This window comes from Opisthocomus hoazin, chromosome 22 (assembly GCF_030867145.1).
Source record: "Opisthocomus hoazin isolate bOpiHoa1 chromosome 22, bOpiHoa1.hap1, whole genome shotgun sequence".
NCBI lineage: Eukaryota > Metazoa > Chordata > Aves > Opisthocomiformes > Opisthocomidae > Opisthocomus > Opisthocomus hoazin.
Window position 1 is genome coordinate 338,268 of NC_134435.1, and position 24,142 is coordinate 362,409.

At 43.2% G+C, this 24,142-nt stretch overlaps 1 protein-coding gene across 11 annotated transcripts in view; it reads left to right on the plus strand.

The window, feature by feature from the left end:
* The window catches only part of JAKMIP2 (janus kinase and microtubule interacting protein 2), a 66,483-nt gene extending 43,631 nt beyond the window's left edge, over positions 1 to 22,852 (plus strand). For 3 of the 11 annotated variants that reach the window (XM_075441495.1, XM_075441496.1, XM_075441497.1), the window contains exons 11-23: positions 754 to 837; positions 1,132 to 1,194; positions 2,355 to 2,447; positions 2,795 to 2,893; positions 5,714 to 5,812; positions 6,152 to 6,205; positions 6,529 to 6,594; positions 7,432 to 7,500; positions 8,576 to 8,653; positions 9,536 to 9,739; positions 11,346 to 11,411; positions 12,992 to 13,064; positions 18,652 to 22,851. In XM_075441495.1, coding sequence (XP_075297610.1) covers positions 754 to 837; positions 1,132 to 1,194; positions 2,355 to 2,447; positions 2,795 to 2,893; positions 5,714 to 5,812; positions 6,152 to 6,205; positions 6,529 to 6,594; positions 7,432 to 7,500; positions 8,576 to 8,653; positions 9,536 to 9,739; positions 11,346 to 11,411; positions 12,992 to 13,042 — 1,026 coding nt within the window. In that variant the 3' untranslated portion in view covers positions 13,043 to 13,064; positions 18,652 to 22,851. Of the gene's footprint in view, positions 1 to 753; positions 838 to 1,131; positions 1,195 to 2,354; positions 2,448 to 2,794; positions 2,894 to 5,713; positions 5,813 to 6,151; positions 6,206 to 6,528; positions 6,595 to 7,431; positions 7,501 to 8,575; positions 8,654 to 9,535; positions 9,740 to 11,322; positions 11,412 to 12,991; positions 13,065 to 18,651 lie in introns of those variants that run through there. The other 8 variants (XM_075441504.1, XM_075441505.1, XM_075441498.1 and 5 more) reach the window with 7 other exon arrangements.
* Positions 22,853 to 24,142: the final 1,290 nt, after the last annotated feature.

Below are 24,142 nucleotides of genomic sequence, written 5' to 3' on the forward strand. Positions count from 1 at the left end.
AGTTTGGCACAGAATCACAACAGTTTTCTCATCTTTTGCCCAAGTGTGAAGGGGTTGGGTTTTAAAGGTAAATGGAGGCCTGCGGGTTTTCACAAAGGCACACATTGCACGAACTTTAGGAATATTCACCTGAATGTTTCTAACAGAGAAATGCAAATTACATTCAAATTTTAATGTGATGCAGACTACAGTAAGCCTTCCAAGGCTAAAAATGTTGTCCCTCTAATGAAATCATGGAATCATTCAGGCTGGAAGGGACCTTAGGTGGTCTCCAGCCCAAACTGCTGCTCAAAGCAGTGTCATCTGTGAGGTCGCACCAGGTGGGTTACCACTTTGTTGAGTCAGCTCTTGGAGATGCCCTAGCCAGTTGTAATTGCTTCTTTCCACTAACTTTTGCCACTCTCACTGACTAAGCACTTTTCTTCAATCCAGGGACTGCTTCTTACTAGGGTCTTTGAGCAAAGCCTTTTATCCTGAATGCCTGAGCTTGTGTTTCACTGCTCTAATGCAATACAGGGTAATAATGGGCTTGGGTGAAGAGAGGGGGCTGATCTACCACTCTGTTCCCTAGTGTCATCTGTATGCCAATCTGAGGGGTACCACAAAACATCGCTGAGCCAAAAATCTTTGTAACAGTTACTCACTCAGTGGAAGCAACAGCATAAACCCAGACTGTTCTGTGTTTGATTTCCTTTTAATACCGGTCATATTGCTGGTTTTGTTGCTGTTTAATGCTGTGCCTGACTTCAACAGGCTCAGGAGCAACTCCAAGCTGAAGTCCAGAGATATAAAGCCAAAATAGAAGATCTGGAGAAAACTTTGGCACAGAAAGGGCAGGTAAGCACTCTTTCTTTTCCTGTTTTTGGATCTTACCTGCTCTGCTTACAAAATACCTAGTGCGATTTCAGTATAGGCTTCCATGAGATGTAATGTCATTGTTCAGTAAACAGGCAGGTCTAGCAAGTACAGAGGCCTTGCTACAGCTTGGTAGACTAATGTGTTGTTATTTTGTAAACAACAGTTTGTTCCTGCAGGATTTTAAGGCCTGAATATTGTGGCTCCAGTTTTCAATAAACATGCCCAACCTCATGGAGTTTGATTATTCTGTAATAGTACTGCTTCATCCAACAGGACTCGCACTGGGTTGAAGACAAACAGCTTTTCATTAAGAGGAACCAAGAGCTTTTAGACAAGGTATGTTCCCAGGTTTTGCATGCTCACTCTGAAGGGTAATCTGGATCCTACAATATACTTTTTGGACGTGCAGTCTGGTGCTTATAGGTATAGTATAAGGACAGAACAGCATAGATTAATATGGGCAGGATAACATATGCAAAGACAAGCCCTCTCTAGCTCTGCTTAGGCACTGTTGTTGCTGGCAGTTGCTGAGGCACCAGCTCTGCTGGTAAGCTCCAGCTTGAGAGCTGGAAGCTCTACTTGTCATGGCTGCATGGCGCAGACCTTTGTGTTCCAGTAGTGTTGCACTGAAGAGTCTGCTGCCACTGCTGCACTGCTAGGATGTTTTGAGCTCAGCTTCTGGGTGCGAAACAGCAGTAGAAATGCAGTCAACCTCTAACACCCGGACCCTTTCATACTCCTGGTCCCTGTGTATTCCGTATATTTTTAAGGGCTTAAAGTCATCCCTTGGTCCAGTGGAACTTGTACTGCTCAGTCCCTTGGTACATTCAGGAATGGCAGCTGTTTGTGTGTATACATATATTTGTGTGTATATATTTTTAATCATGGATTGTAAGGATGCAAAGGACCCCAACATTGCTTGCATATCACGAACAGTAACAGCAGTAGCCATACATATGACTGCCATCAGCAAGAGGCCACAAGTCCCAGCACCAAGTCTCCTGCCATCTTTGACCTTCTCAGATGAGGTTTCCTAACCTATGTTTCTCCCCTTCCATAAACACACCTAGTCAGTCTCCAGCCCTGTGCCATCCCTCCCCATCCAGACAAACTGACCCATGGGGCCTCATTTGGCCTCTGTCTTACCAAGCTCCCTAGCTGTCCTTGTCTGGGCCCTAGTAGGACATACTGACTGGAAAATACATGTCCTGGCATTGGCTGGAGACTTGCAGAAGAGAGCAGGCTGAGGAGCTAGTGGTGGAGTTGTGCACAACAAGCAAGCTCTAGACAATTGGCCAATGGGTGGCATATAAGTTTATCTGCTAATTGACAGACTCGTGTGGAGATGTTTGCTGTGCAGTTCACACAGGCACTTGCATGGGGTGGGATGACTGTTTGGGCAGCTGCCTCCACAAAGACATGTCTCTGTGCATGCCATCTGTGCTTCATGTACTGCACACTGGGAATCTCTGATCTAGCCCAAGCTCTTCTCCAAGGCAGGTGCAGCTGTTTCTGTGTCACTCCCAAGAGAGGTTTATCCAACCTGTTCCCAGAGTCCTCCAGCAATGATGTCTCCACATCCCTCCCCGGTAAATCTATTCTAGGGCTTTACCATGAGAGCAGTGTGTTTAATAGCTAACACAGACTAATTTAATAGCTAATCTGACACCTCTGTAGAGTTAAGTTCCCCACTGTTCTTCACTAGGATTGGATTTTATTAGGAAAACCGCCAGCCTAAGCATTTTATGATGTTTAGGAAGTTGTTGAGCAGAAATTCACCTGTAAACTAAATACTCACTGAGGTAAAACAGCAAGCAGCGAATCATCTCTAGAGTTTGGATTTTGCACTGCCCATGCTATCTCAACTACTACTTACCAAATATTCAGTGTTTCTTGTAACAGTCACACAGATCCTGAATTTACGTATTTCTGTTAGATAGAGAAACTGGAAGCAGAAAACAGCCGTCTTCAACAGGAGCTGCAGGATGCCCGAGACCAGAATGAGCTGCTGGAGTTCCGCAACCTTGAGCTGGAGGTGATGAATGAGCACATTACAGTAGAGCTGGTAGCATATTAAACTAGTGCACTTGCACTGTACATCAACTTCAATCAAGTGTTTACACCAGCACTGTAGTGATATAACAGAGTAACAAATGAGGCCCAGCATTTTTACTGGTGAGCTGAAGTATGTCAACTCTAATATCCTGGAAATAGCAAGCCCCATACTTGAGTGGTTCACCTCTCTCTGAGCTAGGTGCCCAGTGTGCATAGATAAGCTTAGCTGATTAATGTCAGTGTGGCTCTTAATTACCACACCTGTGGATATGTTTTTTCTAGTACTTTGGAGCAGTCTGTTGTCAACATGCTTTGTTCTTATTGCTGGCCTGGAGTCTACTAAAATCAACAGAAATTAATTGCATTTAAATTAACCAAATGAGCAAGGCTTAAACCCCATCCTCATGTACTTTGCTCAGGGCTGCAACCTGGTTCACAGAATCACAGAATGTTAGGGGTTGGAAGGGACCTCTGTGGGTCATCTAGTCCAACCTCCATGCCGAAGCAGGGACACCTAGAGCAGGCTGCAGAGGACCTTGTCCAGGTGGGTCTTGAATATCTCCAGAGAAGGAGACTCCACAACCTCCCTGGGCAACCTGTTCCAGGGTTCCGTCACCCTCAGAGTGAAGAAGTTATTTCTCCTGAGAGCAGGCATGTGTGGGTTGTTTTTTTTTTTCCATGAACCTGAGCAGGTCTTGGAGGAGAAAGAAATGTTGAGCATACTTTTATCTCTGATAGCTGAAGAGTAGAGTGTTTCTCTTAAGAAGTCGGACAAACAGGTACAATTCCCTCTTCAGGGTCTTCCATATTTCCACCTATGAAAATCTTACTGCTAATCTATAAACTATGCTGGCTTTGTTCTTTCCCCCTCTTTCAGCAAGGCCTATGAGACAAGAGTTCAAGTTTCATTGAGAGTGCTGCAGTGAGAAGTGCAACTCTCCAGCCCTGTGCTTGAAGGACTGGAACTGTTTGAAGTTTAATTCAGCAATGATCGATGAAATTGCATAAGCAGTTGTAAGAGAAAGTATCAGACCCAGAGCTGTTGACTTCCGGTACCATACCTATGGGGATAAAAGGGTTGTGCCTTGTCCCCTCTAATCCAGCAAATCTTGAGTTCTTTTCTCTGTGGGGACTTTGCTCTGAGAGGACTGGGGGGGTGTCCTACCCAAACCAATCTGTACTGGGCAGTTAGAGCACTCTTCGTTGCGGAGGAGAGTTGGCTCCTGTGGCAGAGGGAGCCAAAGCCAGGCCTGCAACAGCCCACGGGCCTGCAACAGCCCACGGGGCACTCCGGCTCTGCTGGGGATGTCTGTGGTTCCCTGGGGCCGCTGGTGTGGGCTGTGCTGTGCTCCGGGCTGGCGGTGAAGCACCTGAGGGCGGGTAGGGTAGAGAGCCAGGGTGCCCAAGGAATGCAGGCTCCCTGGACAAGGGTTTGCAGCGGCTTCCATGCTATTGATTCCCGAGGCACGTTTAGATTTAATCTCTCTGTACCTGAGTTTCCTGCCATTGTGGTGGGGATAAAAGATGTTTTATACAGGTGAATGTCGTCCTGCCCCTGCAGCCTTTATCATCATTCTTGCCAATGCTGGCATGTGTGAAAAGCCAACAGTGGTTGCTTGTGTCTGCATAGTGCTTGGCCTGGAGTTGTCCTAGTATGTGTCTGGAGGTTGTAGGCGCTAGCACATTGAATAGCGACAGCCCATCTGCCTGCTTGCAAGCACTCTCGCTTTTGCAGGCACTGGCTATGTTCCCTGTTGAGCAGCCCTCCTCATGACCTGCATTAGGTAAGAAAGGACTCTCGGGCGACACTGGAGATTGACGGAGGAGCTCCAGAAGCCTCTGCAGGTAGCCAGAGGACTGGATCAGACCTCAATCTCCCTCTTCCCAGGCTGCCCCTAGTTACAGATTCTTGTTATGAGCACTACCGACAAAAACTTCCACTTGGTCATTTCTCCAGTATAAGCTGGTTTATTTTTCAGTTGTTCTTTTTAGTTGCTGGCCAAGGCCCTATATACTTGCCATTCAGAGCTTGTAGGTAACACAGAGCCTTTCTTGGCTCTCATAAATCAGTGCTGTGAGAGACTTATCCCTTATTTATAGAACTTTCCCACAGTTTTACCTGACACCTGTGTTCCCATATGACACGGAACTGGACTGATCAAGTGAATTACATGTTCATAAACCACAAATGTATTTGAAAGTGAAATTTGATCTTCACTTCTGTGCTTGCCTGAATGCCTAAAAGGGATGAACAATAACATCTTCAAATTTTTATTTTTGTCTTTGGTCCTGTAAGACTGGACAAATATTTGTAGATTTTGTGCGATTAAGGTGTATAAATAGCTAAGTTGATCAACTTTTTTGAACTTATTACTTTCCACAGGTATTAGAAAATATAGCACACTAGGATGAGCAAATGAGTAATCTGAGTATCCTAGTAGTCTTAAATCTAATACCTACTTCTAAAGGGAGTATTTACAACGATATATAGTTGTTCAGCACTTCATTAAGCGAATCACTTGAGTCTTAGCCAGGTGACAGCCTTTTTGCAAACAATTTGCAAATTGACATAATTCATCAAATGAATAATCTCCTGTAAAATAATTAGCTGGAGTTTAGGATCTTACCCCAGTTGTCACACTGCTTTTCAGACTAGGTCTAAATGTTTCTTTCTTTGACTTGTAAAATGAAGAGCTTGGCTTTGTGAAGCATGATATAAAGAGTAGCTATAGCATTTAATGAGTTCTGTGTGCATCTTCAGTCTAATACATTCTCTGGCATCTTTTCAATTTCTTTTCAGGAGAGAGAGAGACGGTCCCCACCATTTAATCTGCAGATTCACCCGTTCTCAGATGGTGTGAGTGCTCTACAGATCTACTGCATGAAGGAAGGGGTTAAGGTAGGTCAGTTTTATAAGGCAGCACTTCTAACTACAGGAGTGGTGGATGCTGCCCGTAAAATGTATTACATTAATCTCTACTAATAACTCCGCTAAAATTTAACCATTTAAACTCAGTCAAATGTAAGTGTGTGTGATGACCAACACAATTGAATTGGACTCATAATTTTCACCATAATGATAAAACCTGGCTCAATGGCAACTGAAATAAGTGTGTGATGCACCTCCTCCCTGGGATAAAACAAAATGCTTGATTTCAGCATGGTTCGTAGGAGGGACAAATATTGCAGCCATGATAAAATGTGCATGCCGTGCCTTTACCTTATTCTCTCTTTGCAGGATGTCAGCATCCCAGACCTCATAAAGCAGTTAGACATCCTAGGTGACAATGGGGTAAGTTAAAGTGGGAGATATTTTCCCTTTACAAGCTACATTTTGTACAGTAGAGTAAGTGAAATCTGTAATTGTCATGACTGTCTTCTAAGATACTTGTTAAGTTCTGTAATATCAGAACAATTAATTTAAGGAGTGTTTACTTCCATAGTTTTAGGATTTGTGAGATTTCAATAGTCAGAGAACTAGTAATGAAGTAGCAGCTTTAACAGCTATATCTATCTATAGGGATCCTCTGAAAACTGTAGACCTAGTCTGTAGCCTGTATTATCTTTGTTCATGCAGGAAACTGCTGCCAATTTTCTTCTTCCCTCTCTTCACAGAATTTAAGAAATGAAGAACAAGTGGCCATAATTCAGGCTTCTACTGTATTGTCCTTGGCAGAAAAGGTAAATTTTGTGCTTGCTTTTCTCGTGTGTTATCTAAGGCTTCATCTAACACTTGAAATTTTCTGCTCTGTTGTCAATATTGTCAAACTTTCTAGTGTAGAAGTGATTCCCCAGATAAAGTAAACTGTGCCAACACAGTCCCAAACACCTTGCTAAAGCAGCAAAAATACCAAACTCAGCTGGCCCAAGCTGTGAAGTCAAAACAACTGCAAATACAAAAAGAATGTAAAATGAAACTTGCAATTGTAAGCTGAACAAGAAACCATCAGGCATTTAAGCCATAATTAGTTGTAGCATGGGATTTCTAGTCCTGAGATTTCCAAAGCTTCTGAAGGGCTCTCTGGGCAAAATTTCCACTGAAAGTATATGTCTAAGTTCCTTGTCTTAGAAATTAAAGTGAGGGTTGGTTAAAATTGCTTTCTGTGGCTTAACTGCAGCACACAGTTTTGTTAATATGACAGCTTCCAAGGATTCTACTCAACAATTCCTCCTCTGTGAAAAGAATTGCCATCTACCCAGCTAAGCTATTTTTGAGATGCTAGAGCCCCATCGTGGGCCTTTATCCATGGGATGAAATGGGTTCCCTGTCCATCCAAGGAAGTGTGCTTTTCCATCTTCCAGTGGTCTGGTAATGGTGATCCTCTTGTTTCTTCTCTGTCAAGTGCTACCTACAGACATTGTGGCTGCCCCTGTCACAAGAGAACAGCCTCAAGATGGGCCCAGAACTAGCAATAGGTTACTAAAAGCAGACTAACAAGATGATGTAGATGTCCCACTTGCTACTGCCCATGTGCCTAGAACACAGCAGGCTACAGTTCTTCATTGTCTTCCCTGCAGTGGATCCAGCAGATTGAAGGAGCTGAAGCTGCTCTGCATCAGAAGATGATGGAATTGGAAAGTGATATGGTAAGCAGACTTTCCTTAATACATGTTTTAGGGGCAAGAGACTGAGTGTGTCACATTTACTTCATGTGCCAAAAGATAACTGAAAAGGTCTTTTGGCAAATTAAATACGCAGGCTTTCTCTAATTATTGGGGACTCCCTAAAATTGTTACTAGTCTGGTTCACATGCAACAGCAGAATAACGCAGAAACAAAAAGAGTGAAGGTTTGAAAACTTTCTCTCTCTTTCCGTAAGGATGACTGTTTATTAATAAGTACAGAGGGCTCAAAGGTTGCTCAGTGATCTTCAGAGATGTAAATGACTGCACTCATCTCGTGTAACATTCACAGTCTAAACATCAGATGTTGTATCACATTTTATTCAATACCAGTATGTGGGAAACTAATGAATTATCATACTGTTTTATTTCATTACATTTTAAGCCCATACCATCCTAAAAGCAAAACAGTCACAGCTGAACTGAAGTTGCTATAGCACCAGTAAAGTTAGTACCTTACCCTATTCTTGTTCTAGTTAATGGAAGTAACCTACAAGATGAACAAGTGTAACTACAAGAGCTGGATAGCTGTACTTGTTTACATTCTGTTCCTATGGTATGCCTGTACTTGAGTTAATTCAGCTTAAGGTAGGCTGAGAAGCTAAAGCACAGCAGCTTCCCCCAGATAATGTCAACGTGAATATGCCTGTTAAGTTTATTGCACTTTCACACTTCTTCTGAAATAAAAGAAAGCACAAAAGGAGTTGTCCGTGATGCCGGAGGAGGTATCTTTAGAAAAATCACACAGAAACCCCTAAATTACGCTACTGAAATGCCAAGCGACATCACTGAAGTCAACAAAGAGATGATGGATTTAGTTCTGTGTAGATGAGATGTATTATCATACAAAAGCAATCCTCAGATATTTTCCCTCCCTCCTTTTCTAGCTGAGTCAGATACTAATAACTCTGCAGAGTGTCAGTTGGAGACCAGTCTCCTAGGCCTGCCTGAGTCAGATATCTGTAGTTGATTTAGTAAAACTTCCCAAAGTATTTTGAGTAACTAATTATTTCTTCTGTCCAAATGATCCTTCATTATAGGAGCAATTTTGCAAAATAAAAGGTTATTTGGAGGAAGAATTAGACTACAGGAAGCAAGCTCTTGACCAAGCATACATGGTATGTACAAAGGAAGTTCTACAGCACATATTGGCCAGCACTGTGGCAGGACACATACTCCTGTTGGATCAGGAAGAGAGGTTTTTGCTTTTTTGTTAGTAACTTCATTTATTTGTTTGTTTTTTCCCATTCTTCTAATGCACTACCATGCAATCTGCACAGCTTTAACACAACAACTAGCTTTTTTTATGCCACAAAAAGTCAGATGTTCTGAAGTCTGAAACTCTTTTTATCATTTAAAGGTAGATACTGCTCATTAATGTCAGCTTGTCCAGCTGGAGTCTGTGCAACCAACTGGAACTCAGATCTGTAATTTTGGTTGTTTTGCACATGTCATAGCAAGAAGACAGTATGCCACAAAAAGCAAGAGTCCCTGCTATAAACACTGCTGTATCAAATTCTGATACATAGGTCCGATAACTGGTTGTGCAATTTCATCATGTTTGGTTTGTCAAGTTAATGAGAATGCTCATTGATTAGCAGGATTAAGAGCAAAGTAGTCTGATAGTGACCTTCAATCTTTCCTCTTTTGTTTTTTAGCACAATGGGTCAAAGTTTTAGGACTGATGAAATATTAATCTTTACACTTATAGGTATGAAAATTCTATCCAACTCCTAATAATCTCTGTAATCATTTAAAAAAAAAGTCAAAGTGATGGATTTCAGTGAAAATTAATATTAAAATATCTTTAAAATAAAAGTTCATGTCCTTTTGTCAAAACACCAAACCATTTTATAAGTTCTGTTTTTCACTTTTTTGTGCACTGGAGCACAGGGACCACTTCTCATGCAGGCGCCTGAATCTGCCACCAACCCCCCAGTTCCCACTGTGTTTTAAACAATGTTTCATCTCTAATTGGCTTTTGGTATTGCATCAACCAGAGGATCCAGGAGCTTGAAGCCACCTTGTACAATGCTTTGCAGCAAGAAACAGTGATAAAGTTTGGCGAACTACTCACTGAAAAACAGCAGGAAGAGCTGAGGACAGCAGTAGAAAAGCTAAGACGTCAGATGCTGAGGAAAAGCAGAGAATACGATTGCCAGATTCTTCAGGAGAGGATGGAGCTGCTCCAGCAAGCTCATCAGGTAAGAAAAAGGAACCATGCGCATGCATATCTACTCAGTTTTGCTGAGGTCAAATTTAGGCAAGCTTCAGGTGATGAGGGAGCCTGGCATCTAGTTTTTTGAGCTGTTTCATACTTTGTGTCTTTACTGTGTAAACAAACACATGTGATATTAGCTTGTGGAGGATTGTTTTGGCATATTTTGAGTCTTAAAATTCCAAACCAACGTTTTCATCCAGAATTCTGTCCATGTGAAGCTAGCTTTAAAATAAAAATGGTCAGCCCTAGTTATTGGACTGGACACCAGAGGAACTGTATGAATGCTTCTGGCTTGCGTCACACAGGAGAGCTGTCTGTTTTTTCAGACACTTCTGCTCTGTTCCTCCCAAAGTGCGCAGTTGTTACATTTCACTGCTGAGATACAGTACTGCATTTCATATTTAAAGACCAATGTTTGTTGCTCTGCAAGCTGGGAGGTCCCAGACCAAAATGGCAAACAGTCACAGAACTCTGATTGATGTGACAGCTGCACAATGAAACAAAACTTACCGAAATGTTTATGGGAATAAGAGAGAAACCTTATGTCCAGTGGTTAGGGTTTCTGGTTCACAGGAAGACTTAGTTTTCACAGTCCTGCCTGATCCTGAGTTGGAGACTTGAGACTGGTCCACCCTTACTTCTTCTTATCAGGCCTTTGCAGCATGAGGATCTTCTTGATTTCAGCCATGACCACTGCCGTGATTAACACTGCCACAGCAGTTCTGGCTTCTTTGAACAACTCAGCCAACCTTAGTTGCAGATGGGGTTGGGAAAGGCTGAGAGAGAAGGAAAGGAAGAGGTAGTGTTTGAAAGCTGCCACAAGCTAGTTGTCTTGTGTCCAGACAATTAGGAAGATGGTTGCAGGGGTGCCATCTGCTCTCCAGGTGCCAGGGCCTCCGGGCATCTTCTGGTTTGCCCCTTTGGATCTCTGCTGTTTGCTGGCCAGCTGTCTTATGTCCTGACTGAACAGAGAAAAGATACTGTGATTAAAGGCCTCATTTTTCATACGTAGTAGTTCTGTTACCTATTCTGTGGGATCTGTCTTCCCAAGGGGCCAAAAGTTGTGTTACGTAATTTCTCTAGAAGTACCTAGCCCTGCTATGCCTGGTCTATAAGTTACGTATATTGTGCTCACCACAGATTCAATGTTTTCATAGCATTGTATAGGTTTAGCATTTCAGATCTAATAACAACACTTTAATACTCTTTCAACGTATCAAACTGTGAGAAATCTTAATGAATCTTGATGTAATTCTAAAGAGTATAACCATGATCTTATGCTTTCCGTCTGTTTAACACAGGAGTAATATAAAATAGATAATGTGAAACAAATCCACTATTGATATGAATTTCCAGCATTCGAAGATACAGTCATATATGCAGTAGCATATTTTGAGCAGTTGTACACACAGTAAAGTTGTGGTTAGGCAGGATTAGTGGATGGAGTCATGTTAGTACACAAGATTATCCCTGTCAAATAAACAAATTTGTTTATTTCTAGGCTTCTAGCTCTTGGAACATCAAGTTATTTGTTCAGCAGAGCAAATTACCTAGAATTTAGCCTAGATGCTTTCTTTTCTAATTTCCAGAGGATCCGAGATTTAGAAGATAAAACTGACATCCAAAAGAGACAAATTAAGGATTTGGAGGAAAAGGTTGGTTCTATTATGCTTCTGAAGCACGCCTATCAACTTTTTTTAAAGTAATGAGCTAGTTCTCTTGGACTACATGAACTTTTTGTTTAGCTGAATCAGCTGGACCTGTTGGTGGTGTTCTACTATGCTTTCTTTTCAATTTGTGTTTCAGTATATGCAGACTTTAGAGTCTTCTCCACAACATTTTTTTTTTTTTTAGGAAATAAATGCCAGACACTTTGAATTATAGTGAATGATACTGAACCAAATGATGAAGCCTTTACTTGGCTGTTAAATGCTGTGTTGGTAGACGGGCAATACTTCCATTAAAGGCAAGGTCAGGCTAGCAAGCAGGAAGGACTGAATGAAACTGAGTGAAGATTTGAAGATTGTCCTTATCTGGCAGGACTAGGGAACTCGGATTCTGATGCTGTCCTCTTTAATGAAGCTTGTAATTGAATATGCAATATAAATACAGTATCAGAATCTTGCGCTTCAACTGAACTGTCAAAGAACTCTATATGCACATTCTTTATATAAACCATATACATGTATACACACACTCTCTAATGCACTGCATTTTTCTGGTGAAAAAGGCCAACTCTGTCCCACTGAGTTTTGCTACTTGTAGATATATTAGATAGGATTGTGGAAAAAAGGCCATAGCATGGGCACAGCATACTGCTACCAATAATGTCTTTTCTAGAAATGCTAGACTGGTGTAAGATGCATCTCCAATGGTAGCTTTGCCAATGTACTTACACTAGTAAATATCAATGTACGTGTGCACTCTATAATATGAAATAATGGCAATGTCTATATTAGTACAATGACAGTAGTGCTAATGAGCCTTTTCAGTTTATATGTATGTTCCTGAAGTGAAACAAGTGGGCATAATGCAAAAATTGATACACGTAGTTCTTTCCAATTTTCTGCCTATATTTTTGTGATTCAAGGACTTAGTGTCTTTCTTTCTAATATATATAACTTGGAAAAACAACAGATGATAATCCGTGATGAAAATAAAAAAAAACCAACCAAAGTGAAACTTATGTCGTGGTCAAAAGGAGACCTTGAATAGGAGACCGTTAGTGTCAACTTTCAAAAGAGCTTTCAACTCACAAAAATTCACATCTCACAAGACAATGCATTCATGATTAAAATGAGACATCAAAAAATTTGTTATTAAACATTTTACAGTTAGGGGTTTATATTATGTGTGTGTGTGTATATGTACATGCATATATATACTCCCAGGCTATTTCCAGCATGGATTGCAGGCACTGTTTTTTAACGCTTTTAAAAATGCTACCCATGCTATTTTTGATACCCAGCTTTGTGACTTCAGTCATCCCATGGTGGCTGATAGTGACAGTTACACCTCAGGCTTTCAATATGGTGCCAGTTGTAATTAATCACCAAAATTAATGGGATCTGTTTTCTAAACCTGGGAGGTGGCATGGTACTTACAAAAGTAGCTAGGGAAATAGTGTTTTTTGAATGTGTAGTTATTCTAGTTGTTCTACAGAGTGGAAAAATAATCCTGATTCTTACAATGCCACGACCTTTAGTTTTTACGCAATCTTCTTTTTCTTCTGCAGTTTCTATTTCTGTTCTTGTTCTTCTCTCTTGCCTTTATTCTTTGGCCTTGATGTCAATGTGCCTCTTGGAAAGGTAAGACTATTTTATTCATTTCCTCAAAGCTAGCACTTCTTGCACAGAGCTGGGGATCACATTCTCGTGTGTTCTTGTGTATGTGTGGAGTCAGAGAATTCAGCAGGTCATTGTCTATTTGTAATAGTTTGCAATGGAGGTCATCACACTGCTGAGTTGACACAGGGAGCTGCAGTCAGACCAACACCATCCAACGTACTTCTAAGTGAATTGCCAGAGCTTGCTGGTGATACTGTGCTATTCAGAATTGTAAAACTAAAAGCTAACAAGAATTTCACACTATCAAATAGCCAAGAGAATTGCAGGTTGAAATTCAGTGTTGATGTTTGCTAAGTGATGCAGACAAAAAACAGTTATAAATCTCAACCATGTGCACACTATGGTGGGCTCTGAACTGACACTCAGGAAGTAGATCAGGAGTCTGTAACAGGTAGAGCTCAGTGCCCAGAAGTAAGAGATGTACAAAGAAGGGCAAGGAAGAACAATCAGCTGCTGAGGGATGGGAAGAGGGAGACAGAGAGATGGAAGGATTTCTCTGGCTCAGAAAGTGAGACACTGTTAAGAGAAGGTATGGGAGAGGTGTAGAAAATTCGTCATAGAATGGATGGATGGATTGCTATCGTTTGCTGTCTCCTCCAGTACAAGCAATTATCATGTAATACGTTTAAAGTAAACAAAAATTCATAGTTAGTGATGTAGGATGTAAAGAAGTCTTTGCCACAGCATGCTTAGCAGTTGAAACTTCAGAGTTCAAAGAACAATGTGAAGAGGGGGAAATAAATCAGGGAACTATAATGTGCATGGCCTTCACATTTTTCCCCCTGTGTCTAACCACTTTCGGAACCAGGATGCGGGGCTAGGAGGATCTTTCTTCTGATCCAGGATAACAGAAGTAGAACATAGCCTAGATAATGTTGTGTTAAAGACGCAAGGACATATAATGACAGATCAAAATTTTCTGGTTTGGAGACAGACCCATACCATTAAGTTTCTCACTGTATTGCTTTGCTCCGGCTTGAGCTGTGTCAGTGAATAAATTTTTCTGCCTTCCACTTGAGGCAAGCTGAGAATCCAGTTGTGTGTGAAAGATGTTTTGCCATTGCTTTCCACCACTTGTACTAGCTCAGCCTTTGATTCCAGGTGCAATTCAAGGTATTGATTATAACTACATGGTGTGTGTCCAGTTTGGTGGGTTTTCCTTTTCCCTCTAAGGAAAAGCCCCCTACTTCGTGCTTCATTTTGGTTAGATCAAGGATTTCTTTTGCAGTTTTGTGCTGATGCAGAGACAACTCTCACAAACAGCGATAGCAACTGGAATCCATTGCCCTTTTGGCTGACCACACCTCAAAATGAAGGTTTTCATGGGCTGAGGCAGTAATATACATGGAGGTTGGGCTGAATGGAGGATGAACTATAGGAAAGAATCAGAGGAACATGGACAGATCAGTGATCATGGCTCTTGTAAACAAAGGCAAATAACATTATAGAGTTGCTGCTATTTAAAATACACTGCCTTGATCTAGTGAACATTAAACAGATTGAGTTATGACTGCATACTCACTAATATTCCTGCTGCAGGATTTCTGAGAACCATGACACAGCACAGCAGCTGTGAGATGTTTGGAGTGGCCATGACTGGTGAAAATTTGATTTTACAGTTTCTTGCTTATTCATACTGGGAAAAAAAATTCAGAAAGTCTTCTGAAAAGCCATATTATGTATTGGCTAATTTTAAGACAGTACACAGTAGTAGCAAGCAATTTTATATGACTGCGTATTTTGCTGTACCACAGAATCAAGAGTCCAGAACAAACAGCCAACCTAGAGGGACAGTCCAAAAAAACAAAAAAAGGAATCTTGGATTTAAGGTGCACCTTGAAAGCTCACAGGAACTGACAGTGACATTTGCAAGAACCTGTCTGCATGAGGTTTTCCCATTTGCTTATACTGGTGTCCATTTTTCAGTTTCTATCACAGCTATGATAAAGTCCTTGTAAAGCACATGAGAAAAAACAAGGCAATAAGAGGTTCAGAATTTTCTGCATATACAATTTGCACCTATATTTTCCACCTGTATGGGTATGGAATTGATTTTATGTTGAGTATTTGCCTCTTCTGCTACAGCTGCAGAATTGGTAAGAAGCTCATACCATCCTAGTTTTGCCAGTGCTGGTATCAGCTATTGTGGAAGAAAAATAAGAAACCAGGGCATTTCTTATTTATTTGAAAATGTGCCTCAAAAGATTTCCCTTGGTCAGTTTAGGTCACCTTGATTAAAAATGCATTCATGACATTAAATTACTGAACAGTTTTTCCTAATCCCATTTCTTTTAAGATGGAACAGCCAGTAAAGTCTTTGCAGTAGAGCATGCATCCTGAGAAAAACAAATTAAAATTTGCATTAAATTAGAACTCATCAGGAAATGTTGTCTTCCTGATTTTTTTAATTGTTTTTTAGTTTTGAAAAGAATATTTTTTCAAAATTTTAAAAAACCCCTCAGTTGTAGATGCAAATGCCAAAAAGATCCACAAAAATGCATAAAAATAACTTTTGTTTATAATATGACATTATAATATGACAAATATTTTTATTAGAAAAGAAAAAGATGATTGACATGAAAAATCTAAACCACCTGTAATTGAACTTAGAATAGGAAATTGCTAGTCCCAGGACAAAAATGTCAGTGTATGCTTCCTGAGGCTATATGCATGGTTTTGGTATGCCAGCGCAGAATAGAAAGGAAGGTGAACTGGGAATTACAGAAATAACATGAATGTGTCACTTGGCTTTTCAGGAATTGCAGGTATATACCAGTATCTTTTGAAATACACATTTCCCGAAACAGAAGAAAAACGTTGTTATTCTGACATAGGAATTCCAGCAGTGCTGATTAACTCTTTGTCTTGAAGCCTGTGAAAGTATCTCAAGTGCCCTGTCAGTGTCTGCATGCTAAGAAAAAACCCATTCAGACTGTATGCCTGTGCATGGATTCCGTGGTGACTTTGAGACTGCCATTTTAACAGCCTCACTGTTAGCTCTGCAGTGTATTCAAAGGCAGGCTGAATTCTTCATTGCAAAGGAGCCATTCCTCCCCTCTTCTCAAAGCAGGAAGGGGAGAACCACACATATAAAAAAAGAAGAATCAGGACCATCAAAAAATACAACAAAACCTCCCCATTTGCTGATAACACTTGTGCCATTTTGGCCTAATTTGAGGGCAGATATTGGCTGGTTAGAAAAATTAATGATGTGTTTAAGGTCAGAACTCTACATTCCTCCTAAAATTCTGGTGGATTTATTAAAATCACTTGCAGTCATTATTCTACCTGCTTCTGGCTGCTGGGTCACATCTAGCACAAGCTCTCCGATAATTTGATGCACTCCTCACTGGCGTATTCATTGAGTAGGACTAATAGTAAAACGTAAGCATTTTTCTGCCCCCTTTAGGACTGGCAGGACTCTCACAGCTGCAATGGAACCAGAGCAGCATCGAGGCCAATTTCATTGCTGGGTTTTTACTTTGTTCCTTTAGGATCGTGTCAATACTTCACTTTCCCACCCTCCAGTCCAATCTCCTTCAACAAGTTTTCTGCTTGTCATCTAAGGTTTAGCAGGTGTAAATCCCGGTGGTGTAACTTCACTGAGCCCAGGAAGGCTGCTCTAACTACAGAGCCAACACGAGTAGGGTTTCGATCACTGGATTCACTGTTGCTCCACAGAGGCTGGCCCCGGGAGCACACAAGGCTCTAGTTCAAACGACTTGCGTTTCTACTCCATGTAGAGAGGACGAGAAGCACCGGAGTGAGCTGAAATGTGGTTTACAGCCCTGGAAAGCCTGCTGGTGTGTTGTGCCTCTCCTAGGACTGCCGGAGATGAATAATTCTGTTGCCATTTTCACATCCTGCTTTTGCATATTTGGCTATGAATCTTGGGTAGGGAACAAGAAGATGGATTACTGTGAGCTGAACAGTAAAGGAAGGTAGCCATGACAGTAGTGGAGATAGTGATGCAGAGAATGGGACATTGACTCTGAAAAGGGAAAAATCTTAAGGGCAAGGTGTGTGGGGGGGATATGTAAACTCAGTGCTTTTCCAGAGGATCTGCATTGCTGTGAACTCCCTTGAACTGTAAAGAAAACTGCGGCAGGCCCAGCATCACAGCAAGCATGATCTCTGTATTACCAAGGCAAGTCACTCTGTAAGTACAAAGCATCAAGTCTTGTGGCAATTCCTCAAAAACAAGGCAATGGTAAGCAGCCCTGCCTGATCCCAGTCTTCACCCCCTCAGTTTCCCTCCATGGGATCCTCGCCCCTCAATACCTGAGGGGAAATCTCAAGACAGAAGCAATTTGGGAATGGTGTTGGCAAGATTGAGAGGGATTGTAGCGAGGTCATATTTTCTGAGGCTGGAATACATGGAATCAGAGAGAATAACTAACACTGATTTGTGTTCATTCACTTGAAAAACCACCTGCCTGCCCAGGTGACTTTGACATTACAAGTAACTCAGCAAGGGTGAGCATGGCGTGGGGAGCATGTCATCAGCATTTCTGGTTCTTAAAACTACTGAGATACATCATCAGAAGGATCTTTGCAAAATTGCTTTAGTTCCGCTGGATGCAAGTTAACTTTGTTAGCCTTATTGTAAGAGACTTAAAACAGACCCTTGATAAAATAACAAAAAAGTACAACGCATCCTTGAAATGTACCTAGGGAACCATTTGATGGTGAAAGGTCTTTGGTTTTGTTTGTGCCTTGCTGCAGTTTATGCTTCACCAACCTTTTAACTAGCTGAGAGCAAACACAATGCAATCAGATGATACTTTCTGTTTTCTTTCTCGGAGTGAGCACAGCGCTCGGTGCTGTACTTTTCAGATAAGGAAGGACAAGCATGAATGAAACCATGTGCAGCAATATATAGTGTCCAGACCAGCAGCTCTCTTAATTCCCATTTATGTGGGATTTTCCTACCTGCATTTTTTCTGTGCTTGTGAATATACACTTCACTTATTTGTGATCACATAAGGAATTCTGGACTGCATGGATGTTAACACTCAGTGAATTTTACCATGTCGGCTTGAATGCTGAGAGAACAAACATAAAATACGCCCTTTTTTCTGTGGTTTCAAACCAGAGATGTGCAATTCTTTTCCATAGGTACGGAAGGCTTCCTTGGAACAGGAGCAGTCTGTGTTTGCCTTGTCGTTGCATTAGCCAAAGTTCTGGGGTTGCCCTGGCACCACAAGCGTATCACCTGCTATCATGTCTCCTGTCACTTGTGAATTTTAGGCAGCTTTGGTTCAAGAGTTACTGAAACTGGTGCATAACTATTCATCTGAAGATGCCCATGGGTACTTTTATAGACCAGAGGGGCTATACTTTGTATGGTTAAATGGACGGGCTTGGCAAAATACCGAGAGTTTTCACAAATGCCTTTCATATGGACAAACAGAAACAGTTTAACACTGATAACTGTAAAAACAGACCTTTTCAACTTTCTGATTGATAGACTGCATCTTGGCAGCTGGGATAGGTAGGTAGAGGAACTTACCACTTATCTGATACAGATGTCCTTTTTTATTTTTAGAGTGCCCGACCACACAGATAAACCCTTATAAAGGCAAATGCTTCCACCCCCCTGATGAAGAGAACATTGTTTACGCCTATTTTAAAAAGTATAAAAAGTGAACAACTTGTAGCCAAGACTGCAACCACCTTGTATTTTAAAGCCATCACTCAAGGTTTGTTACTTGACAGTTCCTGTCTAAAACTATGATATATGCTGCATCTAATGAAATTCTATATGTTGAAATTACAAAAGGGGAAGAAAAATGAACTTTGAAGCTACATCACCTAGGAAGAACTTAAAGGGAAGGAACCACTTTCAGCTGATCAAGTCATTGTGTCTTGGGCATGGAACCAAAGTTACAACAGAAAAATCTATCCCTGCTGTGCAGGGCAATCGTTTAAATGTGACACTGTCATCCCACGAATGGATCAAAAGTTAACAGGACAGAGCAGGAGAAACACGAGCCGTGGAGAGATGCTGACAACAAAGCATTCAGTTTGAACTGTCTGGCTTTCTCACTGCAGGGACTCCTCCTCTCCCTCTTTGGTTTTAACCTCAGGAACAAATGACAGCTGCATTGTGGGGGGAAGAAAGGAAAAATGCATTCTGGCTTATTGCAGGATGGGCAGGACAGGGCACCATGTTTTGTGCTAGAGATCAGAACGAAGCACCACCCTACTTGGCAAAGGAAGGGAAGAAGAGGGTGTCTGGCATAAGGAGGATTTCTGAAGGAGTTGTAGCCTTATCTATCTTCATGCTGCCTCCAGGAAGAACAGCCTGTCTATTGTCAGATACTTTTCATACTCTTAATAGACTGCCATTGAGATAATAATGACCATATTTGGTTTTACTATTTAAATAATACATGGAGGATCACTGGATTGGACCTACAGAGTAGCTTCCAAGAAAGAAAAGAAATGTGTTGGAGGACAGAGGGGACAAAAGTCAACCCCCTTGTCTATGTGATACGATCCACAAAGCATCAGCTTCCAACTGTTTTGTCCCAGCTTGGAACAAATGTTTTGGTATGACTTGTCAAACTGATTTTGTTACCTGGCTTCCTAATCAATGACACACAAGCCAAAAATGGGGAAAACCTGTGTGAACACATCCTTATTAGAAGTAAGAAGTATTGCTAGTCTGTTTAGATTTTTCTACAGTTAAGAATAACTAGAAGTAGTCTGCATTTCGAAGCATTACTTACCTCTCTAATCACGAAGCCTGGAACCCAGTCCTGGTGTCTCCCTGAGGCATCACAGGTCCGTGCCCCCTGTAGTCAGTAAGAAACAAACCCTAAGGGGCGTGATGCCTGCAGCAAACATTGCGAAGGTCCTGTGCCCCCTGGGAGCAAAGCAGCCAGCTGCACCCACCTTCCCTTTTCTCACTGATGTGCTGTATGAGCTCGGCATGACAATGCACTTCTCTGTGCCTCTGTTTCCATTTCTGTGGAAATGGAGTCGTGCCTGTTAGACGTCAGGTTCCTGTGGCAAGGCTTCTTATTTGAGCTGTGGCTTCCACAATGGAGCCTTAATTTTAACTGGGAGAAACAGATGTTTGTATTACAAAACAGAAAACTGAGGGCCAGAATACAGCCTGTGCATTACTTAAACCTTCAAAACAGGGCTCACATTTACCAACATCTTACGCACACAGACTCTGCCCATCAGAAGCTTTGACAGTGCTTTTCAAAGAGTCTCTCCTTTGTTTGCTTGTTTACTTTTACAGATGAAGCAACTGAAGCACAAAGCAGTGAAGTACCTTGCCACAGCAACTCAGCAGGTCAAAAGCAGTTCCCCAGCCATAGCAGGGATGAAGTTTCTCTAGTATTGAGGATGCCTGCCCGTCACAAATATTTTTTTGGCCAGAATAGCTGTTGATCATTAATGTCCATTCACCCAACTGGATTGCAATACTGGGTTCCATTTCTCCACAAAGATTCGTAACATCCTCATTTCTTGCATGCCCTGAGATTGTGTTAAGCCTTGCATCAAATGGTAGAAACTATTAGCAAGTGATTTTTTTTCCTGCTCCTTAATAATCTAAATTACAGAATGACCAGATATTCTTGAAGGAGTCTGTTTCAGTCTGGGGGCTTACTGAGTTCTGCACCAGCTGTATGTTTGTTGGTTCATTTTTTTAAAAAAACAGATTTGTAGGCAGATATGTTAAATGAATACAGGTACGTTGCATGCTGTTTATTCAAATTCCTTTCCCCCCACAGAAGAATCCATGGATAAGGTTGGCCCAGACCTATATGTGCTTCCAAGAGTGCTGCTAGCAGTTCAGTCCTGAAGCTCTGGAGTCAGGCCCTTTGAGAGTCTTGTCCCACACCTGTGACACCTTTAGATCACTAAGCAACTTTACAACCTCTTGTTAGCTACAAAAAGGGGGATTTCCTCTCTGATGATTCACTCTTCCCCCCCTCACTCTTTTTTCCCCACTGTTGCAGCACCAGTTCATTTCATACCACTTGGCTCCAGTGTCCTGCAAGCCAATACAGTCTGGAAACTGTTTTCCCAGCAATTAAAACATTGAGCTCTTCTTGTGGAAGAATGAGCAGTGCTTGTTTTCCATGATGGTGCAATAACTTCCACCTCTGCTTTAGTTAAAAAAAATAAGGAGTACTAGAAGTGTTTATTTCAGGCAATCATAGGGAAGGTGCATGGCACAGATAGAAATACCTAGTTTCAGAACATACCTGACTGGTCTTAAGGCAGGCTTTGTGATTTAGGCCCTCTGAGCCCTGTTGTGCACATCTTACTTCATTTCTCTTTTTTGCTTAATTTCCCCTCCCTTATATATATGCATGCAGTTGCTCCATTTCCAAGGGCTCAGGGTGGGGTGGGGAGTGGTAGACAATTCACAGCTTATCTTGGTCTGCAAACTTTTAGAACATTGCTGTATTCCCTCCAGAGAGCTGAACAACAACTGCTTTACTCGCCTTGCAGCATAACATAAGCCATGCCTAAAATATGCTTGCTGATACGAGTAATAAAAACTTTCTGCTGTCAGCTAGATCAAAATGAGTTTGATGTTTGTGTGTGTATATATATATACATGTATCTATATATAGTATATATGTATATGTACATATATATGCATATATCTGTTCCCTGTTGTGTATAGTAAATCATTGCTATAGCTTATGAAAGTATACTTCCAATCTAGGTATGGGGGACCAACTCTAGACTTGTTTAGCTGTCACAACTGGTACACTCCTTGTGGTTGTTTTACATCTCATGGGCAGCTGGGGTTTGGATCTCTTTTTCTGGGGTCTCCCCCCTTCTCTGTCCTGAAGCTGTGCATCCAGGGCTTTCCGCTGTTCCTAGCATTCATTGAAGCAAAGTATTGAGAATCCTTCCTCAAATTAGCCACTGCAGCCAACCTGCCCTCCCCAAAACCAACCAGCAAAATTAATTTATTGCAGCTTTTGAGGACAACAAATACAGCCCTGGATTCCTCCCATCCGTCCATCCGTCCTAGGCTGTAGCAGGAGTACCAGCACTCCAAACTGTCCATACCATCAAAGCAGTAGATGAGCCACATAATGCAGCACAAGTCAGCTTGACCAAAACTTGACTTGCTTTTTCTCCACTGACCGAGCCAGAAGACTTTGAAAACTATTCAGATGAAGGCCTAGTTAGGTGAGATGAATTTAGGCAACTGGGGTTGCAGGAGGAAATAGGGCTTCTTGCAGTGTTATCAGGTTGGCTCACAGCTCCAGCCTCTCTAGTTGATGTGCCTGGAGGACCACGTAGACTTCTTTTGTAGATGTGCTTCATTTTCCAACTCTCTGCCCTTATCTCAGTGGGAAACGTCCTCTGAACCCCCAAAGCTCTCCGTTCCATGGCATCCCAGGAGGACCAAATAGGCCAGGCTCTCCTCCTCACTAGGGCAAGGTTCAATGAACAGCCACGCAGTTGCTGGTGATTCGAAGGGTTTTTCTTTTCCCCTGCCCTCCCTCACATCGGCACCTGTGTGTTTTTACATGTACTTTTTGTTCCCAGTTTTTTTGGTGTCTGTTCCAGAACAGAATTGTAAATGACTTGGCAGAATGACCCTTTGATAAACACTGGACATGTATCTGTACTATATGTATTAACGTGTAGAAGAGAATCCTTATTGTATGTAAAGTTTTATGAATTGTTATTTTTTAATTTATGTATTTAATATAGGATTCAATGACCTCTGGTGTTTTAGTTTGTATAAAAAAATAAAACAGCAGCATTTTTAAAAAAAAAACCTCTCCCTTTACACTCACGGCAATACTCAGAGACGCCGGCCTTGCCTGCACGGCGAGGGGCTGCCACCGCTGAGCACACCCTGGAATATGAATCGATCAAAGGGCTGTAGTGGAGCTCCTGAGGTAATTAGCTGTAACGGGAAGGCAGTCACCTTCCGCACGCGCCCAGGCTTGGATTTACCGGCTTTTTGCTAGGCCTGTGCAGAAAAACAAAAAAAGCTGCCTTCTTTTCGCTAGAGTTAGGGGAGAAGGGGGGGGATGACGCACCTTTATCAGACTCCTGTCCCAGTCTGAAAAAAAACGCGCATCATCTCTGTGTTCAGAGTTTACCGACGCTCGGCCGAGCGCGGCGGCTGCCAGGCGCTGCCGGGGGCGGGGCGTGCCGGGGGCGGGCTGTGGGCGGGCTGTGCCGGGGGCGGGGGGTGCTGGGGGCGGGCCGGAGCGGGGGCGGGCCGTGCTGTGGGGGGGCGGTGCTGTGGGGCGGAGCAGTGGGCGGGCCATGCTTTGGGAGGCGGTGCTGGGGGCGGGCCATGCCGTGACAGGGCGTTTCTGGGGGCGTTTCTGTGGGAGGGCCGGGCCGGGGGCGGGCGAGCTCTGGGGGGCGGTGCTGTGGGCGGGTGGTTACTGGGGCGGGCCGTGCAGTGGGTGGGCGGTGCTGTGGGGGCGGAGCAGTGGGCGGCCCATGCCTTGGGGGGCGGTGCTGGGGGCGGGCAGTGCTTTGGGGGCAGTGCTGTGGGGGCGGAGCAGTGGGCGGGCCGTGCGGTGAGTGGGCGGTGCTGTGGGGGCGGAGCAGTGGGCAGGTCATGCTTTGGGGGGCGGTGCTGTGGGCGGGCCGTGCTGTGGGCGGGCGGTGCTGTGGAGGCGGAGCAGTGGGCGGGCCCTGCAATGGGTGCACGGTGCTGTGGGGGCGGAGCAGTGGGCGGGCCATGCTGTGGGGGGCGGTGCTGTGGGCGGGCCGTGCGGTGGGCGGGCCGTGCGGTGGGCTGGCCCGCAGCTCCGACGGGCGGGGCCGCGGGCTGTCAGGGGGCAGCACCGCCCTCTGCCGCCGTGGGGCTCCGCCCGCCGGCTGCGCGCCGCACCAGTGCGCTCCCCGGCGCTCGGGCTCCTGCGCTGGAGCCCCCTCCCTCGCTGTCAGCCCCGCGCACGCCGGGGAGCGGCCGGCGCGTCGCCGGGCTCTGCCGTCCGGGTGCCGCCCTTCGCCACTGTCCGGTGGGCGCGGGCCGCGTGCGGCGGGGCGGGGCGGGGCGGGGCGCGGAGGGGCCGGCA